General features: G+C 48.9%; 2 protein-coding genes across 2 annotated transcripts in view; one reads left to right on the top strand and one right to left on the bottom strand.

Annotated features, from left to right (window-relative positions):
• The window catches only part of LOC126534678 (leukocyte elastase inhibitor-like), a 45,040-nt gene extending 25,118 nt beyond the window's left edge, over positions 1-19,922 (top strand). Inside the window, exons 7-8 of the mRNA XM_050181936.3 lie at positions 2,762-2,905; positions 19,272-19,922. Of these exons, the coding sequence (XP_050037893.2) occupies positions 2,762-2,905; positions 19,272-19,604 (477 nt within the window). The 3' untranslated portion in view covers positions 19,605-19,922. The remainder of the gene's footprint in view (positions 1-2,761; positions 2,906-19,271) is intronic.
• Positions 1-20,986, bottom strand: part of Hers (Histone gene-specific Epigenetic Repressor in late S phase) — a 262,505-nt gene that overhangs the window by 128,272 nt on the left and 113,247 nt on the right. The window contains exon 2 of the mRNA XM_055072494.2: positions 6,368-6,657. The gene's annotated coding sequence lies outside the window, so the exon portion shown is untranslated. The remainder of the gene's footprint in view (positions 1-6,367; positions 6,658-20,986) is intronic.

The following is a 20,986-nucleotide window of genomic DNA, read 5'->3' as shown; positions in this document are numbered from 1 at the left end:
AACCATTCTCATCACCAAGTATTTGGAACACAACCGAACGTTCGAAAATTACTAACATCTAAATCTCGAATAGAATACCACTCGAATCATACACACACACAAAAACTGTTGATTAGCATTCGAAACATGCAGTATTTGTATACACCTCTATTTACGTTTGAAACGGATTCGAATGAAAGCACGCATAGAAAAGTCTGTCGCCAGCGCATTGCTTCCGAAGTTACCCAGCTGCAAAACTGATAGCCTTTTTTTTTTCTTCTTTTTTCGCGAGCATCATTGTTTATGCGTGTTCGGAACCCCGTGGAATCACTGAAATTCCCAGGCACACACGAGGTCGCGATACATGGGCGCGGCTCCTCGTCGGACCTTAGTTAGTTAAATCTAATTAGTCAGACCTTAGTTAGATCGATGGAAACTTGTTCGCCCTCAATGTATAATCACGTACGGCTATAGGTCTAGCACGAAAACAATTCCAGCATTTTGCCCGATAAACTCGTTTGAGCGATGGCATTTAACGCATTACAAAACTTCTAGCTAGACGAAGCGCTTCGGTCAGATTACAAAACCTGCAGCCGACGTACGCCTTTTTGGTCTCGATCACAATGACGCCATGCAGCTCAAGCGGCGTTGCGAAGCACCGCATCGCGTAGAGATGTCGAAAGCCTGTAATTTCCTCGCGAGTTCTAATCGATCGGTACTGATCGAAGAGTACAAGGCAGTGCCTGAAGCCTATAGCCATATTGTTTTGTTTTTTTTTTTCCTTTGACCTTCAAATGTTTAAGTTTAAAACTAACGGCGAGAGAGCCGCGGGATAAGAGAAGCTCTTTTTGTTTAGGATTTATAAGTAGACATCGGGAAACGCTGGTTAGTGCCAGAAAAGGATAATTGTTTGTGTAGACATACATAAAGGCATTATTGAAAGAGCCACTTGTTTGCACCACTTGCACTGTGCAGGTCTACGCGACTATACTGTGTTCAACGAGTTGCCCTTGTTATCTTTTATGACTGAAAACATGAAAGTACGCAGTGGCTGCCAGGATATTTTTTTCCCCCTTCAAGGACAGGATATGTGTACCTGGTGAGGAGAGTGGCCAATGATGACTTTAAGCTCTCTCTCTCTCTCTCTCTCTGTGATGCTTTGATTTCTCACAGGTTTAAGAAAGCGCAACGTTAATTTTTTTTTAAGAACGCGCCCGCATGTCTACACACACACAAACACACGACGCTTCTGAGCGTCCGCATCTCGTGTAGCTTCATTTACGCTATCGTAATACGAGCGGCTATAGGTTCGCAACTGTCAGCCTCACAATTACCGGCCTAACCGCGTTTATGTGGATTCTGCCAACCGGGTTGAACGAATATCAGCTTAACCCTGGTAGAAGATGTCTGACTATAACCCACAGCGATGCTAACTTGGCTAGATCCGCTATTACTTACATTACAGAGTTTTTGAATGGCGTACGAAAGCAAACGCGAAGGCTCTAGGTATATGTAAATGGAGCTTTGGCATATCCGTAAGCGTATTAGTTTACGGATGATGACGATGACGACTATGATGATGATGACTTATTGGAATCCCCTTTGAAACGGGGCGGTGAGAAATAGTCACCTAGCCTGCTTGATTCAAACAAGTATGCTATACACGTTTTTCATTCTAACATTTTTTATACATCTCCTTAATGTTTTTTTTTTCTTCCTCAGAGCTTCTCTATCTACCTTGTACTGCCACATATGCATGTGTCACGCGTCCAGTCGTATCAATCTCTTGCCTGCTTTCCATTCACCCCGCCGGTGTTACCGCTACGACGGGCTGTGCGTTCCTTAGCTGTGGGAGTAAATGAGTTGGAAGCGACACGACGACGTACGAATTCACAGTGTCTCGTTGTTTTCAGTCAGCGAAAGTGCGTCATAAAACAGAAGGAAAAAAAAAAGACATTTCTGGCGATTCGTGGTTGAACAAATGCCCAGGAGATATCACTGCCGTCGCGCTACTTCTCTCATTCACGTTTGCCACATTCCGTTATTCCGTAAACTGTAACAGCACAGGCCAGCACACTCTGTCGCAAGACCGGACACAAAGAGGTGCCGTGTGAAGCCGCCTTGTGGCGCTGACGTCAATGCGCAAAGGTGCTGGCAGTATGCAATCATTAGTGCATAGTAGACCTATTTTTCTACGCCCCCCCCCCCCCCCCCCGCCTTCAGCGTGGAGAATGACACATCATAAAAACATTTACAATACGCTGTGGTTGAGGAAAACGCCAGGAGATGGCGCCAGCATCATTGCGTGACTAAAGCCCCTTAAACTTCGTAAAGTAGCGCCACTAGTACGCTTTGAAAAACGCCGCGTCCTCCTCGCAAGCGCTGGCCGAGGCAGTGTCGCCGTTGGCCTAATAGCATCACGTGGGCCCTCGCGCCGTGCTTCAGCGCCATTTTCGCTCGAGAAGCGTCTACGGAGTGACCGGAAGCGCATGTTGGCGCCATTGTTACGCTCGAGCGGTGTAGGCGGCGCCACGGTCGAGGAGGGAGCGTGAAAGAGAGGAGAAACGAGGAGTGAAGGGGGAGGAGGAGAGTGTCGCTACTTTACGAAGCTTAAGGGACTTTATGCGTCTCCCGTCCCAGGTCTGCGCTGATCAGGTGCTTAACAAATGGCCATAACAAGTATGGGGGACATGTTAAACTTCTCTACCGCCGTGTTAACCTAAAGCGTTGCTCATGTACACTCCCTCTCTCTCTCTCTCTCCTTTTTTGCTCCCTCTCGCAGGTGCCGCTGTGCGGCGGCCAGCTGAGCCTGTTGCTCTTCCTGGCGGACAACGCGCCCAGCCTGCGCCGCTTCCACAAGCACCTCTCGCTCGAGCTCTACGAGAGGCTGCTCGACAAGATGCAGGACACCGGCGAGCGCATATCGGTGCGGGCTCGTTCGTGCACGTCACTCGTTCCGTCACCAGCTTTACGAAAGGGCTCCACGCGAGCACGCGGCAGATGTAGTCGGTGACAAGATACCCCTTGGTGACAACCTAAGAATTGTAAACGTGCTCCGCCCACAAATGCTTTGCTTAGCGCAATACAACGGACACAAGAAAGGCGACAGGACAAGGCGCCTTGACCTGTCGCCTTTCTTGTGTCCGTTGTATTGCGCTGAGCAGTGGATCCGCACCGACTAGCCCGCCAACGCATTCCGCCCACAAACAAACGCAGTGCACCTGCTGTTCGCCCCTGAAAGACTGAACGACTTCGCTTTGGTAATGTAAATGCCGAAGTAATTGTTGTAAAACAAAAGCTAGTTGCATCATGCTAAAATGTTACCTTTGGCCGAGTAGCGATAACAGGGATCGCCCAGAAAAAAGTTGCCTAGAAGTTCGGGCTTCAATCTGAAGCCAGTGGCACAAAGACCGATCTGTGCGGAGAAAGAAAATTGTTTCAAACGAAGCTAACTGCTTGACGTCATGTAAATAAGCGAACCTAAATGGCTGGCGCATCTATGTAAATTGCATGTGTTTGAGCTGGACAGCGCACACCTTTTAGTTCTTAGGTTGTCATCGACTATAGTGCAATAACTCAATGCATCGGCCTATAGAATGCCTCAAGAGCGCGTCCTGGCTCACGCTGGCACGACGCCGCTGCGGGAGGCGGGAACGAAATGAGGAAAGGGCACCATTCCTTCATTTGCATCCACCCCACATCGTGAACCTCATGAAGAAAAAAAATGCTCCAATCCACATTGTGAAGGTGGTTGGCCAGCGAAGATGTGGCATCACCTTCACCGATAGGCCAATGTGACCTATACTCTTGAACTGGGTCCTGCCGCGCCTGAGCAAGGCGCCGTTGTGCATATTGACGTTGCTGTTCGTTTCGTCGCTCGTCGCATTCGCGTCGCTCTTTACGCGTCCTACCGGTGCCCGGCTTGCTTTGGGGAGGAACCGCTGCGTTCTATATACTTAGCCTGAGCACAACACCGTTGTGCATATTGACGTTGCTGTTCCCGTCGCCAATCATCGCATTCACGCTGCTCTGCGGGAGTCCAACTATGCGTCGCCTTCCCATGCATAGCGCTATCGGAACAAAAATGAACTCAGTTGTTAGGCAGGTTCCTCTTTTACAGTGAAGGTGTAGTTACGTCGCTTTCTGCTTCACATGCTACAGTTGCTGCTTCCCGGCAACTGCAGCTTATGCAACCGCAATCTGTACCGGGAAAGGCTTGCGCGGCGAACGCTATGCGCGAAGACAAGCTTTCTTGTTCTTTCTTGTCTTTCCCCGCACGGCCGTCGACGCCACTGCCACGGATGCGCGGAGGTGAGCGTCATCTGGTGGTGGTGCAACGAACCCAGCGGCGTACGCGGCGGGCGCCTACCGCTGTGATTGGTTGAGTTTTTAGCCACGGACACGTACGACAAATGCATAGGGGGGCAGAAGCATACAGCTCCGCTGTAAAAAGAAACCTTTATCTGTCTTGGGGCACGCCTACGAACAAGATTGGTCTCTTTCAAATTTGATACCTACGCACTTTATCTGTCATAACATCAGAAGCAATAGGATTATACCTTAAGTTATAAAAGGTAACTTGGTCGCCCTATCAGGTTCTCCTGTTCTTCGCTCGCGAGTAATATCACAAAAAGAAGAAAGAAAACCTGCAAGCAAGAGAAAATCCATGCCTCATTTGCTTAACCTGCTGGTCGCTCAAAGACATAACTGCTTTTCAAGTCGGTTTTTATTACCAACCCTTATGTTACAAATGTGAGAAACTCTTCTTTTTTTGTTCATGTATGAGCTTGCTGAAGGCAGCCCACATCATCTTGTTAGAAAGTAACCGTCTCCTCGTGGTCCTTGTCGTAAAAACAATTTTTGTTGTCCTACAAACGGAGACATAAAGTTGTAACACCATGTGGTAGGTCGGCACACTGAGGCTGCATCCCGGATTCTCGTATCAAAAACTAATTTGAAAAGCATTCCACGGGTGTCTTTCGTTGCCCGTGGCGACACAACTATACGTACATACCGGATTGGTGAAAATTTTCACAGAAGCTGACCACTTCCGTATGCACCTTCCCCGCGACGCATCTGACTTCATGTCCCGGCACGAATATGTTCTGCAGTCACTTCTTAGGGTGTTTTCAAACTAACTACACGCAAGGTATCTAGCTCAACTGGACATACCTAGGGAGTCGGGAGGTTAATTAACCAACATTCTGTAAGTGCTCGGTATAGGACGTCAGCAGTTCAGACACAAAAAAAAAAGAACATCCGTGAGTTTTCCTTCTATAGTAATTAATGTGGTTTCTCGCCGAGGCCCTCTAGCGCGTGCGAATTAAGCGAGAAGTTGAATTAACCGATGTCGAGTTAACGATGCCGAGCACGATGTCGCGTCGCCACGGACGACCGCAAGACCACGCGACCCGAACGCAGTCGCCCGCGGATTCGAGCGAGCACCCCCAAAGCGAAGAAGAGTAGGGCTCCCGCATGGCGTGCCTGCGCTTGATTGCGCGCGCTCTCCCGGCCGTCGCGACCCCGTTCCCACACCTGCGCGTCGTCAGTTCGAGAGTCGAAAGCGCAGCGTCCATAAAGCCCCGAGTCTGCTGCGATTACACAATGAAAGCGCCCGCGAAGGTCAGGCTTCGTTCTTTGTGTGTCCGTGTTTGTTATTACACTGTATATACATGGCACCCTGCCATGCGCAGGAACTTCCCACAGTGGGCGTCATCGCTAGAGCACGCAACATGGCAAGCGTTGTGTAAGCAAAACGGGAGGGACGCAGTGCGCGTTCATTTCTTTGGCGCTTTCGAAATCGAAAAACTTGCTCACAATTTCGGGTTGCCCTCGTAGTAGGCAGCCTAAACACGCACTGCGTGGTCAACCAGAAAAGATACAATCACAGGCGCAACAACAACAACAACAACTATGGAATACCGTAACACACGGAGTTATAATTTCATACATCCCTTACAAGAGAAATACGCGACGCTGATGTTTGCACGCGCCGCCGATAGTGTGCTTCACCCTACCACGGGAATTATGGGTGGCACATGGATTCGGCCCTTTCGCTTCGAACGACCTTCATGTTTTAACCTGATACAGTCGACCTCCCGTTGACTCGACCTCGGTTAATTCAACTTCTCGCTTAATTCGCACGCACTGGTGAGCCGCGGCGAGAAACCACATAAGTTCACTGTGGAAGGAAAACTCGTTTCAAACGCGACAGCATGCCGCTTCGGTTAATCGACCCCTTCCCCTCTTCAACTGTAGCGCCACGCATAGGTGGCGCTACAGTTGCGCGACCGGAAATTCCTAAATAATAAAATATGAGCACTTAAAGTTGGGGGAGAAGGGGCAGAGAAAGGCCGGCTGGTTAAGGCGGGCGATTCCGTACACTCACCCGGCCAGTGCAGACGATTCCGTGCCTCGATATATTGCCGAAGACAGCGCAGACGACACCGTGCGTCGTTGCTGCGGTAGTCACTGCAGACGATTTCGTGCCTTGTTATGCAGCGTACACAAGCACTGTATGAAGCCAGCGGCAGCAGAAGCGGCAGAAGGCGTCCGCTTTATTTCCTGCCGAAGCAGACGGCAGCTGCTGCCGTGTGTGATCTCTACGAACGCACGCAGCCAAAGGCTTGCAGAGACCGACGGCTTGTGGACCGACGGGTCGTCGCCGAGTTTCGCCGCCTGTAATGAGAGGAGAGGGAAAGCGTATCCGTAAATTATGAGCGAGAGTTGGGAAACTCATTCTATTAAATTTTTTTTTCCACGCAGCAGCTGGGAACTGTGACGCCTCTCGGCGATGGAGTTTAACGGCCCATTGGTTCAAGTGGCCGCTTTGATACAGCTGCGCGTTTTGTTGCAGTAAACGAGCGACCCGGCCCATGCGGTCCCCTACAGGTGTAACGTGCGCGGTAAACAGACGCGTGACCGAGGAACACAATCAGCTTGTTTATGCTGACGCAGCTAATAAAATTACAAACTAACAAACACTTATTTTCCTTCATGTCTAGAGTTCACGTATTCATTGGTGAAGGCGTCCACTTCACGAGTCTTTATGTGCTGCACCAGAAGGTTGTGTACTTTGTGTGCTGTACCATGTTCGTAGTGAGCTCTCAGCGGCGTTGATCCATTAGCTTTAGAAGCGGCATCAGATTGGGAGGCCAGAAAATAAAATCGGTTCATTTTGTGAGGTATTCCTTCATCCAAGAAAAAACAAAAAGCTGCTGCTTAACAGATTGACGTGATTCTTGGCCCTTCTTCTCGTCTTTGTACAGTGACATACAAGATATGCTATACATGTCTGGCCTGCCATACTTGCCGTTTTGTGAAGAATGCAGAAAACTCGGCACAAAGACACAGTGTCGTGGCTATGCAGACGCACACAAAGTTGTGCAACTTATTTATTTATTTATTATTTATTTATTTTGTTGTGATACCCTCAGGGCTTTCTTATTAAGCATCACTGAGAGGAGGCACTAGAATAATAGGTAGAAGTACAAAATAACGCACCTAGCAACATTGTTGGAAAACGAGAAAAGAACTTAAGGCAGCCTCAGCAGTAAGAAAAGCAACAACAAAATACAGTAATACACAGATTAACAATCAGCACAGATGTCCAGGAAACACTGCTATGAAATCAAACAAATAGGCATGTAATGCGTATTTGTTTGATTGGAGAGACGAGGTACATCATGAGTACCTCGTCTCAAAACTTGAGGCGAGGTACATCATGCGTAAGTTTCTATCACACATCCAATTATAAAGATATATATCTAAAAAAAAACGGGCGCTGCTTCACGTATATTTGTGGCCCGCGTTAGTGACGTTTCATTTATACACAGTACGCAAGCATCGTCAGAATGTTATAAAACAAACAGCAATGCGCACGTGCACAAGAAAGAAATGCTACATACAAACATTTTAACACGCAATACGAAAATAGTGTCGCTAGTCGTGGTGGCGTGGTGGATTTTGGCGTTACGCAAGCTAAGCCGAAGGGCGTGGAATCAAATCTTGGCCACAGCGGCGGCCGCATTTCGATGGCAGGGGCCAAGTGTAAAAGCGCCCGCGTGTACCGTGGGTTGACCGCGCGTTAAAGAACCCCGAGTGGGCACAAAATTAATCCGCAGTCCCCAAATACAGCGTGCCTGACAGTCATATCGGGGCTTTGGCACGTATAGAACCACAGAAATTAACTAATCAATCATTTTTTCTTTTTCTTCTTTCGTCTCATTTTGTGCCCCTTGGGATACTCAGTATATAGGCTACACCGAAATCCGGCCCGGCAGGCAAACGTTCTCGAAAACTTCTTTTACCGATGCCCCCCTCCCCCCTCTGACCTCTTCCCCCACTTTGGAATGCTACCGCCACCCGTTGGAACCCAACCGGCAACTTGATCAGCATTATAACGGCGCAGCCGCCAAGCCACCAGCCACGGGTGCATACTGAAACAATCAATCACGACGTGTTGAACTAAGCCCCGCAACAATGAACTATCCTGTCGCAGCGCTAACTTCGTGGCAAACCTCCGGGACGTGATCAGTCACCCTATTCCGTACACGCACTCTCTTGCGCAACAACTCCCCGCTCGTTCAAAGCGAAATTGCGAAACAGCGCAGCTGCAGCATCTTCGACAACCGCTCCCGAAACGCGCGCGCACGTACAATTCGGGGCCTCCGTCGGCATTTCCCTCTGGAGTAGACTGCAGCAGCAGCCGAGCAGGAAAGAGAGAGAGAGAGAGAGAGCGACCAGAATAGAAGCTTTAACCACAGCGACCACTAGCACCGCCACGCCTCAGAGTGTCGAGCCTCGGCTCGGCAAAAAATCTTTCTCCGGGACTTAGCGGCACTTTCCCGTTACTCCCCCATCCATCACGAGACACCTACGTGGATATAAGGCGACGAAAAGCTGGAAGCTCCTCGAACAGAAGAGATTGAGGCATGCAGACAGGAAAGAAACGAAGACGCAGGGAAAGACAAAAGAAATAAGGGAAGACGGAAGGGGGATCGACAGACTGACGTAAAAGAAAGGAACATAGGAAACGGGGACGTGAATTAAGACAGGGAAGAGAAGATAAAGAAGACGGGGCGGGAGAATGAACTGACACAAAGAAGAAAAAAGCGAGAGAGAAGAAACGAGGACCAGAGAGGGGTGAATGAAATATCTCGGATGCGCGCTCCTTTACGCATAGAGTTCCTCACTATATTACCTAGAGGGAAATCTGGCGCTGCATGCGCTGAGGTATGCATGGGAATGCCGGTATATGGTGACCGGATTGGCATCGTTCTCGGAGAGCCAGGCGAGCACAACGTCTGTCACAATGATTAATTTTCTACTAAAACAGAACGTAAAAAGCTGTTTTGGCTTTATTATTACACAAAATCATCATTTGCTTAACTATGAGTATTTGTTATTGCATGTACAATGATATATGAAACGTAAAAAGTATCAGCGGGCCGCTAAAGTTGGAGGACAGACGACAAGATTCGCGCTCACTTTGGAGCAGTTTGTCGTTTGTTCTTGCTTCTCTTGGTTATGCATTGTAGGTGGATGTAATATACGTGAATGGAAAACATTTTATGAAGATTTTACTTGAATGCGTTATTTGTGTAGCCATATCCACGTTTTAGAAGAAGCCTCTTACAACTCCAGCCAACACAAGCCTCGCAGACACATACACATATACCATCATTCCCATGACGCCACAGCGCCCCTTAGGAAACTCCCATAGACGGTGGCGCCAGATTTCCCTCTAGGTGTTACAGTGAGAAACTCTATACCTTTACGCAAGCGTTTCATTGCCGCCGTCTTGGGCTGTTTAGCCTATCGGAAAAACCCATATGGCCGATATCCAGTGCTGCTAAATGTGAACATATAGGAACATACGGGTTTTTCCTATGGTATCGTCATGTGTTCATAAGGTATTATTGGCTATAAGGCATATGTTCCTTTCGTTGTTTTCTTTTCTATAGCAAACGCTGCCGTTTTCTATCTGTGACAAGTGCACGGTATACCACACCTGATTCATATACACGGAAATGGTTGCACGGATGCGTTCGCGAGGTTTCCTGACCACGTTAATTTGTCATCACGGCGCACAAAACCGAGATTTTTTTTTTCCTCACAGCGGAAGATAAGCGGCGCACATATTACTAATGGAAGTTTAGATAAGATCGCCTATGCCCCGTACCGCGAAATTCTGCGCGATGCAGCCAACACTATATGCACTTCAGAGCTCGTTTCAGCCGATCGCTGAAGACAGCCAGCTGCGCGTTCCACAAAAGGGATCTGAAAGCTTGCCCACTGCGCGCTGCTAACGCTTCCGTGACGCTTCCATTATTCACTGGGTGGATCAGAGGCCGACAGTGGAAAGGTCCTCCTTACGTTTTTTTTTAATCTGGGTTGACTGACGCGCGATTAACGCGCGACATTCGCCGCGCTGCACGTAATTTAGGTGAGACGCGAAAGGGCGGGAAATTAAAAAAAGATAAAGATGGCGCAGGAAGAAGAAGGGGGAGGAAGCGCGAAGCGGGAAAACAAGGAGGCTTGGAAATCTCTCTCTCCCAGCACCTCGTCGGCACGCCAGGCGCTTTTGCGGCGGCATCCGCGCTAGCGATCGTCCAGAAAAGAAGCCGCTTGCAGCGGCCGCGAAACCACTGCTGCTGCTCGCGCGCTCCGCGCAATGTCGACTGGCGTCAGCGACGACCGGCCCATAGAATAAAGAACAAACTTAGAGAAGGGAAACTGTACCTTCCGCCGTGGTTCGAAAATAAGCAGCGGCAGCGCATGGAACTTACTTTGGGGGACGCCAGATGACGTTGCTCAAACCGGAAGCGGAAGTGCACATTTTTTTTTTTAGAGCAAAATTCAATATGGTCGTTTTTTGCCGGTCGCGTACGCTGGTACGCGCCGTGCTTGCCCTGCAGGCTATGCGGCATGCCTCAATGCCTTCGCTGCCGCGTAGGTGGTGCGTTCTAATTGCCAAGAGCCTCTACTGACGCCCATACAAACAAGCCACAAGTGAGTGAACAGAACGCGCGACTTTATTGGCAGAAGACAAGCAGTGTACATTCTCGTGCAATAGCAGAAATAAAGTTTGCATGTCGAGATACGCTGGAATCATTGACGCGAGCTCGTAAACAGCTCACCGTCGTCGTCGCACGTGGTGGTCAGGTTAACGAGCAACAACCAGCAGCGGAAACATATTGGACAGAGTGTGCCACTTGTTTGCAGCGACAGTCGCCGTTAAAAATGCCCAAATTGCATTGCGAAGCAATCGGGAGACGCAGGCATCTGCTACCGCAGCCTACACAGCGACATGGGCTACCCCAGATTTTAGCCATTCACTCCTTTCCAACCTGCACGTTTCTTTTCTTTCGGGGGCCGCTAATGTGTGGCTCACACTTGCTGTCTCACATTGTCTCACTATGGACAAGTCGCTTTCGTGGGCATCGCCTCCATCAGCTACTTTTGCGGGCCTTTCCAACCATCTGGCTATCAACTTCATACGCATCGGACTATGTAAGCACGTATGCTGGTCTCCGTTCATGCCTAATCGCGGCCGAGAAAGGCCAGAGGCACAATATGCCCATTGCTGCAGCAGGAAAGCGCGAACGGGGAGCACGAATCACGGTGCATGAAAATTGGGAGTCTATGTCGCTGTGCAGGCTGCAGGAGCGAATGCTTACTTCGAGAGACTGCTTCCCAGTGCAACCGACCAGGCCGCAATATTCTAAAAACATAACACTGGGACCATAACCAAGTGACATAACAGCAAAATTAAACAGCAATCAGTCACCGCATGAGGTTCAGACAATACATTATACATTGGCGACGAACCATATGGCAACAGTGAGCATTCACATACACGGGTCTCTTAGGGTACATTGAGCTGCCTACCTACAGGCGTAGTGCCTGCCTTCGTTGCACGTGGTGGTCTACTAACGAGCAACAACCAGCAGCAGAAACAGATTGGACAGAGTGTCCCACCTGTTTGCGGCGACAGTCACTGTTAAAGATGAGCAACTTGCAGTGCAAAGCAATCAAGTGACGCAGGCATCTGCTGCCGCAGCCTACACAGCGACATGGACTACCCATCATTTTAGCATTGACTCCTTTCCAGCCTGCATGTTTCTTTTCTTTTGGAGGCCGCTAATGTGTGGCTCACACTTGGTGTCCCACATTGTCTCAATATGGACAAGTCGCTTTCGTGGGCATCACCTTCATCAGCCACTTTTACGGGCCTTTCCACCCAACTTCATACGCGTCCGACCATGTAAGCACTTATGCTGGTCTCCGTTCATGCCTAATCGCGGCCGAGAAAGGCCAGAGGCACAATTTGCCCATGGCTGCAGCAGGAAAGGGTGAACGGGGAGCACGAATCACGGTGTGCGTAAATTGGGAGTCTATGTCGCTGTACAGACTGGAGGATCAAATGCTTACTACGAGAGGCTGCTTCCCAGTGCAACCGACCAGGCCGCAATATTCGAAATTCGAAAAACATAAAACTGCGACCGTAACCAAGTGGCATAACAGCAAGATTAAACAGCAATCAGTCACCGCATGAGGTTCAGACAATACATTATACATTGGCTACGAACCATCTTACGGCATAATGCTTGCCTTTGTCACATGTGGTGGTCTGGTAACGAGCGACAACCTGCGGTACAAACAGATTGGACAGAGTCTCGCACCTGTTTGAACCAACAGTTGCCGTTGAAGATGAGCAACTTCCATTGCGAAGCAATCAGGTGACGCAGGCATCTGCTGCCGCAACCAACACAGCGACATGGACTACCCGGCATTTTAGCGTTAACTCCTTTCCAACGTGCACATTTATTTTCTTTGGGGGCTGCTATGTGTGGCTCACACTTTGTCGCAATGTGGACAAGTTGCTTTTGTGGGCATCACCTTCGGCAGCCATTCTTGCGGGCCTTTCCACCCATACGGCTATCAACTTCATACACTTCGAACCATGTGAGCACATATGCTGGTCTCCGTTTTGAGCAAATCATGGCCGAGGTAAGCCACAAGCACAATTTGCCCATTACTGCAGCAGGCCAGAACGAACGGGGCGCACCAGTTACGGTGTGTGTATACTGGGAGTCTATGTCGCTTTGCGGACTGCAGGAGCAAATGCTTACCTCGAGGGACTGCTTACCAATGCAACTGACCAGGCCCCCACATCTGAGAAACGTAACACAGTTACCACAGCCAAGTGTGGCAGCAAAACCAGATTCTGCAATCAATCACTTCACTGTAGCTTGCACAAAGACCCAGGCTATCAAGGAAGAGGAGCAATCATCAACGAGACTAGGAATATGGAAAATGAGAAAGCTTGCATTCAAGAGAGAAGCCACTCTGCTCTGCAAGCATTGAAGGCTAAAAACATCAAGAAAAGTAAAATGGTGCATAGCACATGTGCATAGGTTAATGCAAGACGCATGCCGATGCTGCATGAGCTATTTCAGGAGAGGAATTGCGCATGACAACATACACTAGAAGATACTGCTACAGATATGTTAGGCTGCTAGACAGTGACTGGTATTAAGTATCAGCGAAGAATCGGTTGACCTTTATATTTGGATGAGGATGAATGACCTCTAACAAAAATGGGCAATGAGAAAGCTTGCATTTATAGAAGAAAAATTACACTTGGCACAAACAGAATTAACATGGCTAGGAAGCTGATTAAGGGCAAACTGATGGAACTCAATCTTTTGGCCAGCGTCGTCCGTGCTTGGTCAGATGTTGCAGGTGCACCTGAAGACGAAGAATTTCTAGAAAGTCCTTTTTGAGTTACCTGGATGACTCAACCAAATGTCCGTGCTGGTGGAATGGTGGCTGAAGCTCTTTTCAGTCTTGACACAGTCCTCTGCAGACTTGATATCTCATTCATATTCTTCTGCATGTGCTTCTTTGTTCTTGGTGTAAAAGCCTTGCAAATTCGGCTCCAGCCCCTTCTTGTTGGCGCAGATAGGAGCTCTTGTGATGACCAAGATGTGCTTGGCATAGACTCTGTTGAGGTTGAGGCAAAACGGCGACACATGAGATACAGCACAGATTAGCCAAATTTATGTGTGTTTTATATGTTCGAACCAATTATACTGAACCATAAATATGAACAAACATTCATATCTGCTGCAAACAGCAAGCCAATACAGCATATATCAAACATATTTATTTCTGAACCATGTGTTGTTTACCTTGTAGTAGTAGCCAATGTCCACACAATGACCTTGTTGTAGCTGGCAGCAGCTTCTGTTTAGTGCGTGGAGTGTGTTGCTTTATACTGGTGCCGTCTTCATTACTGCATGTCTGGAACAGAAATTTTGACTGAATCAGAAGTTGAAAAAGCAAAGTTTTAAAATGCAAAAAGGTGTGACATATATGTTGTAATGATTTGCGACTACAGAACACATGCAAATGTACACTGTCTGTTCTAGGGTGCTTAAGCAGCATGTTAAATAAATATTGCTATTGTCCATAAAATTGATGTCTGCCTAACTACAATGCATGTCAACAGCGCAAGTACTATTAAGATCACAAATGAGAACATTTGTGGGTTCATTTATACACTAGAAGTGATCACACTGCTAGTTCCACAAGCAAATGCATGAAAGTCATGAAGCTATTAGAACTGATGCATTATTTTTCTGCACGAACGTGATGCACCGCTTCACTACTGCAAAAATAAATGCCCTACGGTAAACCAATCTGAACAGCAAGAACATTTGGAACCAACAAGTACGAAATATGGGTGAATTATCATGCTTGCAACTGTTTAATACATTAAATTCTGTACTTTCACTTTATTTTACCAAAGGATTATTCGGTTTTGTGGACGAAAGACGTTGCCGGCCGACTCGAAAAAAATGTTTAATATGTATATTGATAAGGCTACTCAGTCACCTACAACCACGGCTACAATAACATGAAAAATGAGACGCGCGTTCCGATATCGCTCTTTCTTTCCTGGTTGTGTGTGTAAACCAAACGACAGCCTCGCAAGTAAAGGTTTATTTAGGAAACAGCAACTGAGATCCTCACTGCCCATATGTAATGCAGGATCTAGTTCGTTAACTTGTGCCCGCCTGGAAGGTAATGACACGGATATTATATAACGATTCAAGCAGCGGTGTTAAACGACTCACCGTTATTGCCGTTGTCAGCCGCAGCAAAATCCAGCTCCCGTTTCGATGCAGACCTGTTCCGAATGGCTCGCGATCGAAACCCAACTGCCGGGCTTACATGTCCGCTTGCAAACACGTAACTTCACCCCAAGTTAAATAACGCGAGACATCGAAGCGCAAGAAACTAGTTTTAGCAAAAAAGAAGCAACCAGTCTGAGTGCACGGATGAATGAATCCGTGCTGCCATGCACTCGGAAATACCGGTAAAAATTTTAAATCCAGGCCAGAGGTCACGTGAAAGATCGATGATGCTGAACGCTATTTGCGTTTATAATGGCGAAGAAACAATAAACTTACTAACAAAGAGCACAATATCTAATTAGCAATGATAATTTTGCCCTGTTTTTATGTAAAAGAAAATGCTTCGGTAATTGTAAGAGAAAGTTTGTAAGATAAAATTGCGCTTATTACGACGCCTCTACCGGGAAATGTTGGAACTAACGAACGAATCCCGAAAGTGATGCTACTACGTCGGCTTTGTTAGCAGCGGCGCGCGGTCGATTTTTTCGCCCTCTGTGGCCATTTGTTGAACTTGAGAGTGTGCTACCCCTGACCGGCCTGCCGTCGGCCAGCGCCAATCAATCGCAATATATACCCCCGCCGACACTACACCCTCCCACACTTCACCGTTTCTTCCGCCTTTTTTTGCCGTCCCCCTTCCCAACCAACGCGCCGCGCCCCATAACCTCCCGCTAGGGGGCAAAAGCGAGCAAGCTTCGCACTAAAAGCTCTCCTCCCAGTGCGCAATCCTACGGACACGGTTATTTACTCGCGCGGACAGAGTGGAGGAGAGACACTCGACGGGAGTGCGCGGAGGTGGAGGAAGAAGCCAGGAGGAAGCGAGCGAGGAGGAGAAAGTGAGAGAGACAGACGTTTGTCGAGGATTAATTCGCGGCGCGGAGTCAGCGGGCGAGGAGGAGCCATAATAGCGGATCGCCACCGGCAGAAGGTTTCGCCGTTGGCGGCGCTTTCGAGGGGGCGGGCGGTCGGTCGGCTGCTGCCATCTCGCGGTTTTGCAACTCTCCGCACGACAGACAGACGCACATTAGAGGCCCGGGGCAGGAGGCGAGGTGTTGCTCTCTCGGCGCCGGAAACCGACCACTGGCTTCTTTATTTCGCGTAGTCCCCGTGGAGATAAGCCTGGAGACGCGTCGCGGTGGGAGCATCTGACGTTAGAGACCAGGATCACAATGTGTTTCTTTGTCGGAAGGAGGGACGAGTAGTGATCTGTGAGACCGATAGGCGGCGCTTTGTTTGGAAGGAACTCGACAGAATGCGTCTGTCAGAGAGAGAGGGAGAGGGAAATGTGCGTCACAAACATTTTCCTTAGCGTTAAGGTGACACCTGTCGCCGCTGTGATGGCCAAATGGGAAGCCTATCAGTATCTATTCAACCGATGGGCGACGTGCTGTGCGATGTCGGAGCAGCCGACCATTTCATCGGCGGTTTGTGATATGACAGGTCGTGCTACCCAACGTTTATAGAAAAAGTATCTATAAACGTTGGTGCCACCCACGGTCAACCCTACTCAGGATTCAGCTTTGGCCTTTTCCTACCTGAAGACTCGAATACAAGTCATGCATAGAGCCCCATCTATCTTTCCTTCCTTCCAAATTCTTCCTTAGGACAATTTATTCATGGGCTATGGGCACGTTGCAAGTGCTAGGCGGCGCCCTGTCTTTCCAACCCCTAGCGCCATCTGACGAATAGTTGCGCGAATGTGGTAGGATTACTCACGGCGTTAGCAGCTCGCGCTGCGTGTTTGGTGCCCTGTCAAACGGTAGCGATGGCGCGAAACAGCGTGCCGATATTAATTTAACCGGGTTTCGGGAATTACAAGATCTTCATAGCTTTTTTCGTGAAAAGAATTTAGAGAAAGGAAGTCGTCTATTTGAAGTGGGGCACGTCTACGACGTGAGGGAAGTGTTGAACTCGCACTGATCGGAAGTGACTGCTAGGTTTATTCCGCAAACGAAAAATAATGCACCAGCGAGATGCGTGAAGCTCAGCGTAAGTTACTTCGTTATCTACGGTGTGGACGCATGAAATTATAGGCGACATTGATTCTTGAAGATCGGCGACAGCAGACAAATCCTAGCGGGGAGCTGCGATTACCGTGCTGGCATCGCAGGGAAGTGCAAGAACGCCGCGGTAGTTTCCCTGTACATACAGGACGGCAAATACGAATCCAAAACATCTCATCCAAGAACGTGGGGCGTACAAACGACTCGTAAGACCTACCAGAGGTATTCTAACGTTGCTCCCCAAACACACAAAAAAAAGGGGATGAACTTACCAGTTGTGTTAGACTACGCTGGGAAAATATTTTCGCCCAAGTTACTGGAAGTGCGATACTTTTATGTTGCGATTTTTCAGTGCGTGCAAAGGAGGTTCCAATAAACCACGTTGTCAAAAATTTTGGTGATCTCAACTGCCCCTTAGTTGATATGCTGGGCGCAGAAGTGTATGCCAGCTCAGCCGGCTGCAAGCCCTAGCGCTATTTGAATGGGAGAGGATTGGGAAATAGTTCCACAGCTTTACTGCTGTACAGTGTGGGAACAAACTACTTTGTTTGCTGCATATCCTGGTACGCACTGCAGGCAGTGGCGTAGCAACGGGGCCAGTGGGGGGTGTCATATAGGTCTGAAGACGGAAATTGTTGACATCCTCGCCTTCCTCGAATAAATCCGGGGGGGGTGACGGGGGTGACAGAAGACCTATATGGGCCCCGGGTGCCAGACGACCTAGCTACGCCACTGACTGCAGGTGTCCTGTTGCTGCCATCATTGCTGTAAAAGCAAAGAATTCAGCGTTATAACGCACTTGGCATAACGCCGGAACATAAAACAGCTTATGCCGTCGGACGAGTGCTATCCAGTGTTGACGCCGTTCTGCTTCATACGGTCGGCTTGGAAACCTGTAAAACTTTGTTCCTCGTGAGTTGGTGTACGTGCTGTTGCAGCCCACTACTCAACAGCTCTGGTTGCACTTCGGCATTGCTCAGAAAAGGCAACAGCTACACGTGAAACAGTGCACAGACAGGCTTTCCGAACGCAAGCGGGCCGGTCGTATCCTGCCGGTTCCGCGCTCGCCGCCGCGAGGGGCGCCCTAGTAGGCGCGGGAACTACGTTCGCAACCTGCCTATAGTTGCTGCACTAAATGTATGATTATGATAGGCACGAACACGGCAACCTTTTAGAAGGGAGCATTTTAAAATTTATGCAGGTAAGAGCGGCCCTATGTTCTAAGTAACGTTAATATGGCTTGAATAGTACTAGCTGTACTGAAATACTCCAAATATGACGTATAAAGTATACATCAGTGGGAGCGAAATTTATAAAAGCCAATTTTAACTGTCGTGCCAAGTGTTGCAGTATGTAAAATACGACGCTTGAACCTAAATTTAGGTGCATCTTGCCAGTCCAAATTTTGTTAACGTCGATGCTACATTCAGAAGTAAGGAAAAAATGACCAGAACATTCAAGCCTATGCGGGGCCATTAGTTACGGTAAAGAGCGTCGCTTAATTTACTTACAAGAACATGAAAATACACAGCTTTATAAATGTAACTAACCATGTTAAGACTACAATTCTCCTATCCGTATGCGTGTATCATACCTTACTCCTATTCAGCTATTCATTCAATCATTGCATATCTTTACATATTTATCTCGTATATACAGAGCGATATATAGGCTTTTGTATATTTCCAGTTTTTCTTACACTGTTGTCGAACTATTTGAAATTGACGATCCGAATATGTTGTAAAGGTATAGGTATAAATGATGTGCTGACTAATGCATGCGTTGTTGTACACAGGAATAAACATTTCGTTCGAGCTTATATACGCAACTCACGAAATTGACCACGTGATACTTACTTGCAAGATTTGTGAAAACGTTTTTTTTTTTTCTTCTTCGCTGCACCACTGTTCATCCCTTACGGTTGCGCCACTTTTCAATAGGTTCAAGACCTCGTCAGACTTAATTCCGTAGTTCTCGCCTCCGGCAGCAGGAATATCGTTGTATTATTCCTGCACACAAACAGGTTCGAATCTATTCAATCATTCATTCTCTCATTCGGCCTTGCCTCGCACGGTGCGCGCAGGTGCTGGTGCCGAAGATGCACCTGGAGGAGATGGTGCAGCCTTCGTACGTGCTCAAGCACATGGGCTTCCTCGACCTGTTCGACGAGCACGCCAACCTGGCCGGCGTGGGCCAGAACCTGTTCGTTTCGGACATCATCCACAAGGTAGCACTGACGATCGACACCACGGGCGTCACGGCGGCCACCGCGGTGTCGCTCTCGCTCACAAACTTCTACACCGAGGAGCTGCCCAAGGCGTACCGCGACGCGTCCAACACCCGGCCCTTCATCTACATCCTCAAGAGCCAGGAGACGGACCTCATACTCTTCGCGGGCGCCACCCAGGACATATGACGGTCATCGCGTCCAGGTGCCATGCGCACGGTACACAGAGCGCGTGCGCTTGCGACGGTGGCGCCCCCGCATGGCTGCGACGGCCGTCTCGCCAGAGTGCAAGGCGGCGTCCCCACGTGTCTGTCACTTCGCAATGGAGTGTTAGGCTCCGTGCGACTAGAGGCGGCGTGAACTACGTGTGAACGCGCTTCTGCGGGCTTCAGTGACGTGCCACGCATACCCGAGTGCCCGCGACCGTGGCTTCTTATTTTCTTTGCGGGTGTGCTTGCAATACAAGCACGCAGCAGCGCCTCTTAGAAATATAGTTTCGAAAGCTTGGCTATTTGAAATAATTAGTGTAGCATGCTCCGGAGCTCTTCTTCGGACGGCACCTCGTGGGTCACCATCTGCACGTTGCGACCGGCATAAAAGTCTTGCAATGCAAGACTGCAAGTTTGTGCAGTCCGATCGGAAGTGGGTTGATCGCTCTCAGAAGATACACAAATATTGAGGAGAAGTGCAACTACTACTGGTCTTTTAAGGGACTATAAAAGGCGAAACACTGAATCAGCCTAGTCTGCTAGGGAGTTCATTGAAAACTCCATTTAGAGCGTAGCTCTTTGGCGTCCGTTCCAGCGTTTCGCGTTGGCGTCATCCCTCGGCGTAACCGAGCGAACGAGCACAGCGAAGGATGAAAGAGCGAACGCAGAGCGCAACGGGGGATGAAAGGCGGCGACAGCGAAGAGAACGCGAGGAGGAAAGCGGATGTGGAGGGTGTGGCGAAAGCGAAAGAAAATAGCGTATATTGCCGCACAAGATGGGCTCGGCGGTGTCGACCGCTACGAGATGGTGCCAGAGTAGCGCGCCGCCGTCTGTTCACCGAAGGCATGCGGCGAGCGCGTCCACCGATATCTATATATGGAAACAAAGCACTGCATGAGCGGAGGTACGTCTGCGGTGGCTGCTGTCAAATCGTGCCCACGCGTCACCCACACGCTGCCTCTCGCGATCTCCCGATTAGCGAGGCAGTTGCGCAACACTTTGCTCCGTCTGCAATGCGCCGCACAGGACAGATTGCCCGCCCCAGTCAACATATCGCGAAATGAAAACACGTGTAGAGCTGCGCTCAGATTTCGCACTAGGGAGTATCGTAATCGTCGGTGAATTTTTGTTTGTTTCATTCATTTGGAAGAAAGAGTTTCGGTACCAGAGAAGACAACGAAGGGCAAACTTGTGAATTTCGCAGCTACACCTTAACACCGGGTGCGGCGCTGCGGCGCTATATGGACTTAGCAGTATTTATTATTGGGCCGTATTGGCGCGGGAAAAGTTATCGAAACTGGCTTGGTTGCGTCTTTCTGGTAGCTCGGGAACCCCAGCCTAGCAGAACACTGCCAAATACA

Source organism: Dermacentor andersoni, chromosome 7 (genome assembly GCF_023375885.2).
Source record: "Dermacentor andersoni chromosome 7, qqDerAnde1_hic_scaffold, whole genome shotgun sequence".
NCBI lineage: Eukaryota > Metazoa > Arthropoda > Arachnida > Ixodida > Ixodidae > Dermacentor > Dermacentor andersoni.
Note: the sequence above shows the minus strand (reverse complement) of the source record. Positions and strands in the feature narration are given on the sequence as shown.